This window comes from Hydra vulgaris, chromosome 07, assembly GCF_038396675.1.
Source record: "Hydra vulgaris chromosome 07, alternate assembly HydraT2T_AEP".
In the NCBI taxonomy this organism is placed as follows: domain Eukaryota; kingdom Metazoa; phylum Cnidaria; class Hydrozoa; order Anthoathecata; family Hydridae; genus Hydra; species Hydra vulgaris.
Window position 1 is genome coordinate 16,900,232 of NC_088926.1, and position 14,638 is coordinate 16,914,869.

The window sequence follows — 14,638 nt, forward strand, 5'->3', positions numbered from 1 at the left end:
AGGGTTTTTGAAAAATAAAACACATTTAAAGGTTTTTATGTCAAATTTGTTAATTTCAAAACTCAAAATTTGCTATTGAGGGCAAATCTGAGAAAATTTTTTTGTTTTTAAGTTAAAGTATGGATGCAAATGCTAGAAATTCTGCGCATTTTGATAATATTGGTAATAACCTTGAAGCTCAAAGAATAAGAAGAAGAACAGAAAATTTAGCACGGGGTTTGATTAATCCAAGAGACCGTCTTTACCATGCATTGTTTATAAAAATCGGAACATTTTATTCTTTACTTGTACCTAAGAAGTTTCGATTTTTTATTGAAATGCTTTTTCTTATAAAGGTGAGTATGTTATTTATTATAGTTATGCAAATTAACAAAAATAATAAAATAATATTTAAATTTATTTTTATTAAACACATTTATTTGAAAAAAAAAGTGTAAAATTTTTTTCTAAAGCAAGATTTTGTTGTTTTAAATATCTTTTTAATTTTATTAACAACTTTATATATATTAAAATTTTATTTATACAGTTTATAAATACGCTACTTTTCACTTACTTTTATATACTTTTATATATACTTTTTTTATAGGGTTTATTTCTTTATGCTTTACTATTCTATCTTCATTATTCATTTGTTGGGTCTCAACTAAGTTGCTTGAATTTAAAAAATGGCAGCTGGCCACGCGATGGTCTTCTTCGCGTTCAAATTAGTCCTGGAGCATATGTTGATAAATATTTGACAAGTGGATATGAAACACAAGATCGAGTTGTTTCCCAACTTTGTCAACTTGATAAAGTAAGTGATGGTTTTGAATTATTCCCTTTTAATTATGTTACCTTTATATAATTCACTTTTATTTTCTTAATTATGTTATTCTATATTTTATAATGATAAGGCAGCCCTCAGAATTAGGGTCAGCATTAGGCAATGCTAACCTAACTGCTGACCTCAAAGTGTTTGAGGTTGGAAAAAAATGGCTGATCTTGTTTCTATGTTTTATGGTTTAACCTTTATGTCAAACTTTTTTTGTGGATCTGATGCCAACCTCTAACAGTTTAATGGCGGGAATAAATTGCCTACCTCATTTTTTTTCTAATTCCGAGGAATGTAATATATTTTCTTAATTATGTTATTTTATATTTTATAATGATAATGTATTATGTTATTTTATATGTAATTATGTTATTATATATATATATATATATATATATATATATATATATATATATATATATATATATATATATATATATATATATATATATATATATATATATATATATATATATTATTTTTTATTTGTTTATTTATATAAGGGGTAAAAAGATTCTATCTGTTGACCAGCTTTGCACCTTTTTTCATCTATTTATAATACATTGTTTTCAGTTTAGGATTTTGTATGCTGAATCTTCTTAATTCATGTGCTTTGCTTGTGTCTCTGTTTTTATGGCTAACAACTCATTCTATTCTCTCCTATTGAGGGTACAGCTCTAAACCTCAGTTTTATAGTTTTGAGGCTGGCTGGTAGTCAGGTTTCCTGAACTCTGTGGTAGCTCTTATAGAGGCTGATTCCATCAACAGCTATAAAGTATTAGAGTACTAACAGTGCCATATTGTGCATGGATGGTGTGCCTATTCTTACTTTTGGTGTCCATTGTTGAGGCAACATTTGGAGCCCTTTGTTACGGCTTAGGGTTTATGAATAGTAATGAGGCAATTGCTTGGGCTGTTGAATAATATACTGAGTACTATCTGTGCTTTGAGTCAAGTTATTTAATCAATTTAAAAAAAATGACTAAAGTATCAAAAACTATAAAATGCAAAAAGCCACTGTCACCATCAAGTTTTCTAAATCATTCACTAATGTTTGTGGTCTTTGAAGTAGCTTTTTTTCTGTTGAGTCTTATCTCTTACTCTTTGTGAGACTAATTCGAGTCCAGCTGTCTTATCTTGTGATCTTAGTGTTCCTTTACTTTGTAAAGTCTCTAATAGTCTTATGCTTGGCATTGGCATTTATATTTGTAAGAGTTTATCTATTTGTGCAGAAACTAGGTTTGAATCCATAGTTTTATTTATGTGCTTTTGTTTAGCACTTTATTACGATTCTCTTTGTTCTATATTGTTCTCCTTCATCTCAAGATTGCACTCTTTTTGATGCTATTTCTCATCAAACTGACCAAGGCCTTTCTCTTTATCCTTCAGCCATTATAGTTGTTATTAATGACTTTATTGCTCATTACACAGAATGGCTTGGCTCTTGTATCTGACTTTGCAGGTCTTTAAGCCCACAACTTTTGCCTTTTTTAATCTCTAAAACAAATAGTCAACTTTCCAATTTGCAATTGACAACCTGAATCGTTTATCTTCTCTACTTGAAGTATGTCTTGTTTCTGATCCTAGTCATTGCTCAGTTTCTTCACATTCACCTTTAGGTACCTCTGATCATGATTTGATTTCTCTAAAACTATGATCTTATTGTTCTTCATCATCAAAATCCCCTTTCATTGTACTTTTTAAAACTACTTAAAAAGTGACTGGGACTCTTTCCGTGATTTTCTTTGTGATGGTCCCTGGGTACAAATCTTTTGTCTTCCTGCTGACCTGTGTTTCTTAAGTAACTTCTTGGATTCAGGCTAGCATGGAATTTTTTACTCCCTCTCAATGATTCCAAGTCAAGTCTCACTCTTCTCCATTGTTTTCCTCTCATTGTGCTGCTGCAGTTTCTAATCGTAACCATTACTTCCATATCTATCACCAAAAAAATAATCCAGAAAACAGACGTCTGTTTACTGTTGCTAGAAACCATTGTAAAAAGGTTTTGTCTAATGCCAAAGCCCGCTATTCTCAGGTCATGAATTCTTGTATTTCATTACAAAAAATAGGCTCTCGTGACTTCTGGAGAATCTTTAATAGTATCAATAATAAGTTTAAATCTGTAATTCCACCTCTCTTTTATGGTTTGGACTTTGTCACCTCTCCTAAAGACAAAGCGGAGTTGTTTGCTAAGAACTTTTCATCAATATCTTGATTCAACTAATTACATCCTATCTGATAAAATTAATAAGACGTTACTATAAACTTAAAAAGCAAGCAAAAGATCAAAAGTTCATTTATTCAAAAATTAAATTTGCATGACAGTTATTAAGACTGAACTTTTTTACTTTTGTTCATTTATTATGAAAAGCGGTTAACTCTTAATTGCCTGAAACCAAAAGTTAACTTTACTCTTATTGGATGTTTTAAAATTGTTCTATCTCTCTAAAAAACAAATTTTTTATATATTTTATTCTTATAGAATTTTGCAATGTGTTTTTAAAATTAAGTTTCATAACAATATAACGTTCAGTTAGTAACCGAAGAACAGTTACTTCACAAAATTACATAAAAAAGCTATTTCTTTTTAATTCATTTTATCGACCGAAAAAAAAAAAGAGGCAGCCAAAATAAACTGAAAATTATTTATATACTGTTGCATTTAAAACTTAATTTTTTTTTCTATTTTTAATAAAAAAGCAAAAGAAAAATTAAAATTTTTTTTTGGGCGCCCATACTGCTCCAGCAGTGCTAAAACAGGTCTGGGTTCGTCCCTGGGGATGGTGGTGCAATCTATGTTTAGCTTTAAACAAAGCTTGCTACAGCAATGAAAATCAATATGCTTAGCAAATAACAGGATAAAACAGTTTTGACAACAAATTATCATAGTTACTACTTATAGTTGTAATAAAAAAACTTAACAAAATACCAAAAAAAGTGTTTTTCAAAGAAGACTTTTTAAAATTTTTATTGCTCTATAGAGCTATATATATGTATATTTTATAATGTATTATGTTATCTTATATTGTAATTTGTTATTTTATAATGTGTTATGTTATTTTATATTGTAATTTGATATTTTATAATGTATTATGTTATTTTATATTGTAATTTGTTATTTTATAATGTGTTATGTTATTTTATATTGTAATTTGATATTTTATAATGTATTATGTTATTTTATATTGTAATTTGTTATTTTATAATGTGTTATGTTATTTTATATTGTAATTTGATATTTTTTAATGTATTATGTTATTTTATATTGTAATTTGTTATTTTATAATGATAATGTATTATTATACTACATAGTTGTGGTTACAGGAAAATAAAAAAGACCAAAATAAAATTTAAATATTTGATTTTAATATATAAACATTTTTTTATTCATTTCACCATTTCAATATTCTAGAGGGGACCACTACAATCAAGAAAGTTACTTTTTTTTTTTTTAAACTTGTTTTATTGGAAACTCTATCTCTACCCTCAACTCCAAATCCCAAACCTTGTTAAACAAGGCCACTTTAAGGAGAAATAGGTTAAGCATGTTCTTCCTTAGACGCAAAGTGAATTTGTAATAGAAACTTTTTAATTGTGATCCAAAAGTTAGTCTACTGCTGCATTATTACAATTAAATTTAATTAGTCACCTTTGAAGTCTAAAGGGTATTATAAATAAGTTCTTAATTAAAATATGTCTTGTTATGAATATATAAGCAGCTAGAACTGAGGATGAAGCTAGAGGTAGTTAGAATTTTTACAAATTATTTGATAAGTAAAAAAATTTTACATAATTTTTGATAAAATCAGTAAATTGGAAAGTTTTTATTCATACTCATAATGATTTAAAATCTTTGTAAAATGATAGAAGTATGAGTTAAAAAGATTCAAAAAATTAAATTAAAAGATTCAAAATTTTAATCACTAATTTTTAATATTTACTTTGAATTAAATTAGGTTTATTTTATTCTGATACTATTTGTTGAGCTATGTTTAAACATCTTAAAAAGGACTTTCTTGTTTGTTAAGCTTTTCATCAATCATTTTGATTTGCCTTTGTTATAAACCATGCTTTTAGTATCCTTTACAAATTACAACTAACATATTGTTTTAAAGAGCCACAAATCTGATTTGATAGATGTGATATATGATGCTTTGTAAGACTATTATAGTTTTTTCAAATTTACAGTAATTTTACCATGAAATAATCTGCTGCAAATTACAAACATGTCTCAGACTACTTTATTCAAATCTCAAGTTGTTTAAAAAAAACAACGGTTGTTTTGTCTTTTAGGACAGTGAGACCAGGCATAGTGTCTTATCATAAAACTTATTACTAAAATGTTTTATTTTACAAAAACAAAGTAAGTTTTGATAAAAAGCAAATATTTTGAATTTATTGAATTTATTTTTTCATATTCACAGGTTTTAAATGCTAAATTATGTTCAAGATATGATCTTCAAAATTATTATATATATTACAATAAAAAACACAAACAGCTGAACCAGTGCTATCGCTTTAATGTCTCTGATTTTTTATACTCTTTAAACAAAAAATTGTGGAAAGGTTTCGATTCCATCGAAATAATAACAGAATCAGCTAATTCTGAGATAAGAAGAAATTCAGAGCGAAAAAAGGCCAGAAATATTCTCCTGACATTTTACGAATTCTTTACAGTTGTTAATCAATTTTCAAGTAAGGATTCTTATTATTTTAACATTTTTTTTTATTCTGCTATATAAAGATAATAGTCATATACACAACTTAACACACAAGTATTAAATTATATATGTTTAAAATGGTAGCATGATATTGGTTATTATTTTATTGAAAACTAAATTTATCAAACTTAAGATTTTTTTATATATGTTTTTATTTAACATATTTGATTATAAGATTTTAACATTGTTTAACATAGAGAATGTCTATTACATTTCATATGTTTGTATATTATTTTTTTACCTTTATTAATGATGGGAGTTAAGGTTAGTTTTAAGTTAGGCTGAAATGTTAGTTGACTAAATTTTTAATTTGCTGAAATTAGTTGCCTAAATTTTCAGTTTGCTAAAATAAGTTGAGAAAAGTTTTTAGTTTTTTAAAATTGGAGTAATATGGGCCTAAGTATGGAATATGCATTATGAATCTATTAATTAAATTATTATGAATTTATTAATTAAACAAAAATACTTAAAAAATAAAAATAAGTATATATAAGAGCTATGGTTTTTGACCAGAATCCCTCGATTGTCGTACCTCAGCTACCTTAATGCTGACTGGTATAGCTGACAAGTTAATCTTTTGCATTACCTTTGTATCACTCCAGCTTCTGTATCTAAAGTGATTTCCTGCTTAGACTCTTCTACAGCTTGTGGTCTGGACAACATACCTGTTATAGTCTTGCAGAAGTGTTTTCCAGAGCTGTTGTCTATACTTTCAAAACTATTTAACTAATGCTTATCAGAGTCTTGTTTTCCAGCCTGGTGGAAAGCGACATCTGTTATCTCTATTTTCAAAAATTCTGGAGAGTAATCTGACTTCTCTAACTAACTAATCTCCCAAAAATTTTCACATCTAAGGTGGCATTGTTTGCTGATGATACCATTTATTCTTGTCTTGATAAGTAGCCAACATTCTTTGATTGCTTGGAGGGAGCATTTGAGCTTGAAAAGCATCTCACCTCTTCTAGAGCATAGGGATCTCAGTGGCTGGTGAAGTTTAACTCAGATAAAGCTCAATTTTTTTCCAGCTAATTGTTATCACAATAATCTAGATCTTTCTATATTTATGAACGGTAATGTGCATGATGAGTCACTACCTTTCATCTTATAGGATTAACTCTTACTTTTGATCTTTCTTGGAAACCGTATATAAAATTGATTGCATAATTAGCATCTACTCGGGTTGCATCTCTTTATCATGCTTGCCACTTTCTTACTCAGGATTCAATTCTTTATCTCAAATCCGTTCTTGTATGGAATACTGTTGCCATATCTAGGGCGGATCTTCAAATGATGCCCTTCTTCTTCTAGACAAGGTGCAAAAACACATTGTAAGCATGGTTTGATCTGCTCTTGCAGCCAGCCACCAGCCATTATCATATACTTTCCTTTTTTATAAATACTATAATGGGTGCTGCTAAAGAACTAGCGTCTCTTGTGTCATCTACTAAAGTCTATTCTCGTGTTACTGGTCATTCAATTAAATGTCATCTTTTTACTGTGACTTTTCCTAATTACTCTAAAAATTCCTATTTGTCTAGTTTTTTGCTTCCAACATCAGTCCTTTGGAGTTCGCTTCCTTCCTTTTGTTTTCCTGATTCATATAATTTGCAATCTTTTAAGTTGCCTGTTAATCTTTATCTTGCTCTATAAATTTCTTCTTTTTTCTTCCAGTAACTTTCAACTCTAATAGTGGTTTCTTGCAGCCTTGTTGAAAGTGAAGATGTTGAAAAAAAAAAAAAAAAAAGTTATTACTATTAATTTGAGGCCTTCCCTGGAAAAAAAAGTGCTTTGGCCCTCCCCCTGAATTTTTTTTATTTAGTATTTAAAATGAAATATACTATATATTTTTGTGTATCTATTTAATAAAACAAAATTAAGTTTATAATCAATATTTATTTTATAATCTACATAAAACAAGAAACGAAATTTGTAAGACAAATGTTAGATAAACAAAATTAAATAAAGTTAAATTTTTTTAACTACCTTAAGTTTTAATTTTTTATGCCTTTTTATTTGCAAAATTCTTAATTCTTTTAATTCCAAAATTATTATATGGCAGAAAAAAAAACAATAATAACTCCAGTTTTATTGTGTTAATAAGTCCCTGTGTATTAAGGTTTATAGTATAAAGGAATAGAAAGGAGGTAATTCACTCCTGTTTAGAGTGGTAACCCTCCTTAAATAAATAAAATGAAATATATCTTAATAACAACTTGGTTGATGGTTTTGACAGCACTTGATGCAATATAAGAATACAAGAATCAAATGTTATGCCAAATCATTTAAACTCCTAAGTGATGAAAATAAAACCTTAGAAATTAAAATTGAAGAACATAAACAAAAAATCAAATCTTAAAAATCTTTCAGTGAAATAGTACCAGATAAAATTAAAAACAATGATACCATTGTAACCATTTGCTCTGTTTTTGCACAAGAACATAAGATAAAAGAGAAAAATGCCAATAATATTATGATTAGTGGATTGCTGCTGCTGTCGACAACTGATGTAATTGTGAGTGACAAGATGGATCTAAGTCATATAATGAAGATAGCAGAAGAAATTGGTGCTCCAATTAGCAAAATAAAACAGATAAGGCGACTGAAAAAAAGAAAACACAACAGCAAAACCTCTAACATCAACCAGACAGAAGAGCCAATAGCAGCAAAACTACTGCTAGTTGTTGTTGAACTTGTAGACCAAGAAGCTGCACAAGAATTTCTTAGAAAAAGTTGAAAATTTAAAAACTCTATTTATAGTAATCTTTACCTGAATAGAGACAGCAATTTTACCTGAGAGACAGCAATTTTACCTGAATAGAGACAGCAATTTTTGCAAATGGGATTACTATGTTACAAGCTCAAAAAATGTAAATACTAGGCTGTCAGAGATAGTGAATTAAAAATGATACTAAATAAGGACGACCACAACCAACACCAAGTTAGATCAATCAGACTATAGCAATCCTCAGCTAATCTGATCATGTGCAATGATCTCTAGCCAAACAAGCCAAAATCTACACTGACAACTAGATCGATCAGTTGTGCCAAAGATTCTACTACTGCAGCACCATTGACAGTAACCTCTCAGAAAACTTTAAGCAACAACAGTGTACTAATTAGCTCCGCCAAAGGTACTACTATAATAATGCCATCAACAATAACCCCTTGGACAACAAGTAACATAAATAATAAATTGATTAACATGTGTTCATTTTTTATTATGTCACTTGTCCTTAGTTTGGTATCATTGGTAGATAATCTTCAAAAACAGTCTTAAATAAAAGTTGTCCAAAAATCTAAATAAATGCTAAAAATCTCCAAAGGTGGTATTTGAACTCCTTTGAAGAAAAGTTTCATCAATAGTGTCAGTCGCTGATCTAATATATCTAATGGTTGTGTTTACAACCATTCTGAGTTAATATGATGATTAGAATGTTTTCCCTTAAGTTATTAGGAATAACACAGTTTGGATCCATTTATTATGGAGCGGTAATACCAATTGAGGATAAAGCCAAAGACATATTGATTGTGGCTGAGCATCTGACGAGCTGTATTAGAGTACCAGAAGCCATATTCATTTTTAATGTATTTAAACAAACTGAACACATAGGAGTGTGTCAGTGTTGGCGAATACCAAATCAACAACAGTATGTCATCAAAAGTTATGAACTATATCAGTCAATAGATCCAGTACCTGTATAGTGGATGAAAAAGATATTAAGTGTTAAAGAGGAATATATTGGCCTTGGGTATTATGCATTATGGTTGTGAAAAATATGTATTTAGTTATGGACAATGTTTCAGCTAAAAAAAATTATGTAAGCAAGATAGATAAGGTATACAACTACCAAATTGAAAAAAAAATATTAAAAGTTTTAGAGACAGTCTTTCTTGCAAAAAATGACAATGACAAAAGACTCGGGCAATTAGGTTTAGTTAAAACCATCAAAAGACTCGGGCAATTAGGTTTAGTTAAAACCATCAAAAGACTCGGGCAATTAGGTTTAGTTAAAACCATCAAAAGACTCGGGCAATTAGGTTTAGTTAAAACCATCAAAAGACTCGGGCAATTAGGTTTAGTTAAACCCATGGAATGGAAATAAAAAAACTACTATTATGTTTTTAATAAACTTTTTTAAGAATCGCTAAAGTCAGTGCAAATAAAAAAATTATATATAATACTCTTTAATAATTTATATAAAATATGTTTAACTTATTAAACAATCATTACAAATAAGCTGTTACCTTATTTAAAAGCATTTTGCCTAATATTATATAAGTATTAAAGAGATCAAGGTTTAAAAGCTATTTAGTCCAAATGTAGTTAACAAATGTAGTTAACAAATGTAGTTAACAAAATTTCAAATTTTGTTAACTAAAAAAGATTTCGTTTTAATTTTCGCTGAGTTTTTTTTTTTAGAATTTTAGAAACTATATGCTCTGGTCATTCATAATGTATATATCTACATCAATATACTCCAGTCTTGTCAAAAAGTCATCACTTTTTGATTGATTAAAACAGGCATCTTATCTTAATTTTGATACCTCTTCTGTCACAGCTTTGGAGCTTGCAACAGCAAATTTTACCCTAACAAAACTCAATTGTTTACTGCTGATAATTATTGCAATATTATTTATATTTATGATGGTCACTCTTTTTGAGTCCTCTACTCTATGTCTTTTTAGGTTATCACATTTGACCTCTTATTTAAATTATATATACAATCAATTTATCGCTTGAATTAACGCAAAATCTAATTGTGAAAAAAGTTTTTTTTTGTCTCTTTAGTACATTAGTTCAAAATTTTTTTAAAATATTATCTCTCATATTTTTATATTATCTTATAATTTTCTTGTTTGGCAAAGTTTAAAATAGCGCAAGTTACTGTATAATTTACAGCTTAAGTTATAATTTAAAGTTTAAGTTGCAGTTTTTGTGTAATGAGCAAGTAACATATTTAATACTATCAAAATATTACTTTTAGTAATTGTTTTTACTTAACATGATATTTAAAAAAGTAGAAGTAAAAAACTAATAGTAAAAACGTAAGTATCACAATATTTGAGCCACTTTAATTAGTCATAGAAAACTATTTAATACATTTGTGCTGACAATTTTTAAAGATTATTGAACTGTTATTGTAAAAAGTTATAAAACAACAATAAAACAAACTTCAAAGTTGTTTTAACAATATAAAGACTTGGTGTTAATGTAAAACAACTTTGTGACGCTGTTTTATTGCTGCTATCACAGTATATAACCTTAATAACATAAAAACAAAGTAAATATATAGAATTGTTTTATTTAATAATAAATTAAAACATAATTGTCATAAAACTTCATATTCACACAAAAACATGACTATAGACCATACAAGTTTATAATCTATAGGCCAAACAAGTAAAATCAAAACAAATTAACATTAGATACCAGGTTTTTTATAATTTATTGTTTCTTGATTTAGCGTGCTATTAAAAATTTAAGTATAATTTTGTTTTTCATTTTAATGGTTTTTAAGTTGATGTTTTCATTCAATTTTTTCATTCAAATTGTTTTGCCACAAAAAATAGAACAAAATAATATTTGGTTTATATTTCCCTAAGTTAAATTATATTTTAGAAAAAAATTTCTTTGAACAGAAGTAAAATAATTAATTAATTTAAATTTAAATTTTTTATTGTTTAGATTATAGAAAATGTTTAATCTTGATATTGCTTTAAATAAAATATAAAAAAATCTCAAATAGAATATAAAAGTCACATTTTTTATATTCTATTCGAGATTTCTTGTTAAAATAATTTTAGTTAGAAGCTTATATTATGTGTTAACAACATATAAGATATAAATAGAAACATTTATATGGCTAATTTTTGCGAGTCTTTGAGTATATTAGGTAAACTTAATAGTTGTGTTACTGTAAGTTACTGTAGTAAATTAACTGGTTGTTTTGATTTAGTTTAAAGGTAAATTTACTGTGATGTACTTTATCCATTCAGTAAATCAAACTAAATATAACTTTAAAATAGTATTGGCTTAAAGGCAGAGATTTAAAGTTATTTAAATTCAATAGGGCTTGATGTTGAATAAAATCTCCGCACAAGAGAGCAAAGATCATACTTCTATTCAAAAGATAAATTTAGCGTGATGTACTTTATGAGCCCTAATAAAAAACTTTTACGAAATGACTAAACTTTTAAGAATGACCAAAAAAAGTATGCTAAATTCAAAAAATAAAAATAAAATTAACAAAAAAAAACAAATTGCAAAAATATTTCTTTTAAGAAAAGTTAGCATCCTCTTACTTTTTAGTCAACCTTTTTAATCATGCTTGCCATTTTCTTGCACTTGATTCCATTCTCTATCTCTATAGACTTTTTATTTGTCTTTGTATGGAATACTGTTGTCATATTTGGGCCGGTTATTCTTATGAGAATAACCATACTTTCTTTTAAAAGAAGTTCGAAAATGTAATGTAAATGTTGTTTGACCTACTTTAGCTAGACCCTTTTTTCAATTGTTGTAAGTTCTCTTTTTCTTTTCTTCAACTGCTATCATGGTTACTGCTTAAGCAAGCTATCATACCTTGTTTCATCAACCAAAACTCAATCACATGTCATCATTAAGTCACAAATTTGTATCCTTTTACTGTAACTGTAAATTTTGTAACTGTAACTTTATGCTTAAAATTTTTATTTTTATTTATAAAGAATAAATTTGTTTCAAAAAAATTAGTTTAATTTCATGAAAAAATTAAAAACATAATCTATTTTATAGTTTATCAAAATTCATGCTACATGACACCAAATCTGGCATTTAGTAATTACCAACATTTTATCCAATTTTACTATATTTATGCTTTATTCAATTGTGCTGATGGTGTGTAAAACAAGAAGTTTATATAATAATAACTAAAACAAAATAAAAACAATGTAAAAACAAAATACATGTGTGTACATATATATGCATGTATATATATGCATGTATATATATATATATATATATATATATATATATATATATATATATATATATATATATATATATATATATATATATATATCCCTCAAAAATAGGATTGAAATTCGACAGTGTCGACTTAACTTTAGATCTAAAAGTGTTCAAGGTTGGGAGTTATTTGCCGACCTCATTTTTCCTGATTCTGAGGGCTGCATATAATGAATAGATTAAAATATAGGTAAAGAAAACATAGTGCATAATGCAAAGTGCAAAAAAATATAATTATAGTTTCTTTTTACTATTATTATTATTATTACTATTATTATTATACTGTTATTTATAATCATATTATAAAGGTCCAAAATAAACTAGACTCTGATTTGTTAGTAGCTCTGATGGGTGTTGATGTATGGCACTCAATTTGAGCCCTCTATTTTAATTAATTTTAATAATCAATATTTATTATGTTAAGCCAATGGAGATTATCTATTTGAATATTCCAGAGAGTATGGACTTCTACATCTATCTTTTGATGCAAGAAGAAGATTAAAAATTCCTGTTAAAACAATATTATTAGGTAATTTTATATATGGTTAATTATTAGATTTTTATATATATAGTTAATTATTACATAATTATGTAAATAATTAATTATTGCATAATTATATATATGGTAAATGCATTTGTTTATTAAATTTAATACATGCAACTACCTAATTTTTCTTAATTTAATTTTTTAATATTGTTTTTTTTTTTTTTTTTTTCAAACATATATTTGAATGTTTTGATATGAGTGTATTTTATATAATTATTTTAACTATTTTTACTAAGTTTTAACATGAAGTTTTGTACATTTTTTTTTAGATATAACTTTTTCCCTTTAACTTTTTATTTTTTAATTTGACACTAAAATCAATTTTTAAAACAAAAATATATATCAGGGTTCCCACTCCTCTTTAAAAACCTTAAATATCCGTAAAAAAACATATTCTCCTTAAAAGTCCTTAAATAACCTTAAAAAAAGATCAAATTTGACTGCTCTCCTTAATTTCTTCTTTTTTTTTTTTTTAGTCATCTAAGAAATTTTATTAAAGTGAAGGATTATACTTATTAACAAAGAAAAAAATATATAGTTCTTTGATAGTTTGCAAACCTATATTTCTATTATATATATATTTTATATATGTAAAGTAATATACTAATTAATAATAATTTTTCTGTTTATATTTAAAATTTATTGAAAAAAATAAAATTCTGTTTCTAATGTTTTCTCCTTAATTCTCCTTACTTTTTCTTAAAAAAAAGTGTTGTTTGTGACCAAATCTCCTTAAATATTAGGTAAATATCTCCTTAAATTTCCTTAAAATCCTTACTTTTAGCCTCAGTTTTAATAGTGGGAACCCTGTATATACAAAACTCGGAATTAGGAAAAATGGGGTCGGCAATAGTATGCCAACCTTAATCTTTTAGAGGTCCGCAAAAAAAATTTAATACAAAAGTCTATATATATATATATATATATATATATATATATATATATATATATATATATATATATATATATATATATACATATATATATGTATATATATATATATAGCCCTCAGAATTAGGGTCGGCATTTGGCAATGTCGACCTAAAAGTGCTTGAGGTTGGCAAAATTTTGCCAACCTTGTTTCTACGTTTTATGGTAAGACTTTTGTATTAAATTTTATTTGCTGACCTCTAAAAGATTAAGGTCGGCAAAAAAAACTCCAAACTTTTGTATGTTTATGCTTATATCAAAAAAGAATGTTTTACAATAATCTCTTAGTGTTCAGTTCAGTTTGCAAAGTTTACAGCCCCCTCAAATTGAGGGGGTTAAAACTTTATATGGTTATAGTTTTTGAAAAATAAGAGATTATTGCATGAAATTTGAAATTTGCTTTAATATGCTTAAGAAAAAGACAGGCTTAGCTTATTTACTTTTGAATTAGAATTTCGGATCTAAAATGTAATGGAGAAGATAGAGCTCAAATTGTGGACCTGTGAACATTAATTTCGTGATTTTCTAGTGTAAGTGCAAATTTCAAACAGGACTTAAACTAGAAAATCTATTAAGAATCAAAAGCTTTTTTTTTTATTATTAAAACCAATTAGGCATCAAGA

The 14,638-nt window shown here is 26.8% G+C and overlaps 1 protein-coding gene across 1 annotated transcript in view; it reads left to right on the plus strand.

Annotated features, from left to right (window-relative positions):
* The window catches only part of LOC101234443 (membralin), a 43,169-nt gene continuing 28,531 nt past the window's right edge, over positions 1-14,638 (plus strand). Inside the window, exons 1-4 of the mRNA XM_065801214.1 lie at positions 1-335; positions 587-793; positions 5,236-5,506; positions 12,963-13,067. Of these exons, the coding sequence (XP_065657286.1) occupies positions 120-335; positions 587-793; positions 5,236-5,506; positions 12,963-13,067 (799 nt within the window). The 5' untranslated portion in view covers positions 1-119. The remainder of the gene's footprint in view (positions 336-586; positions 794-5,235; positions 5,507-12,962; positions 13,068-14,638) is intronic.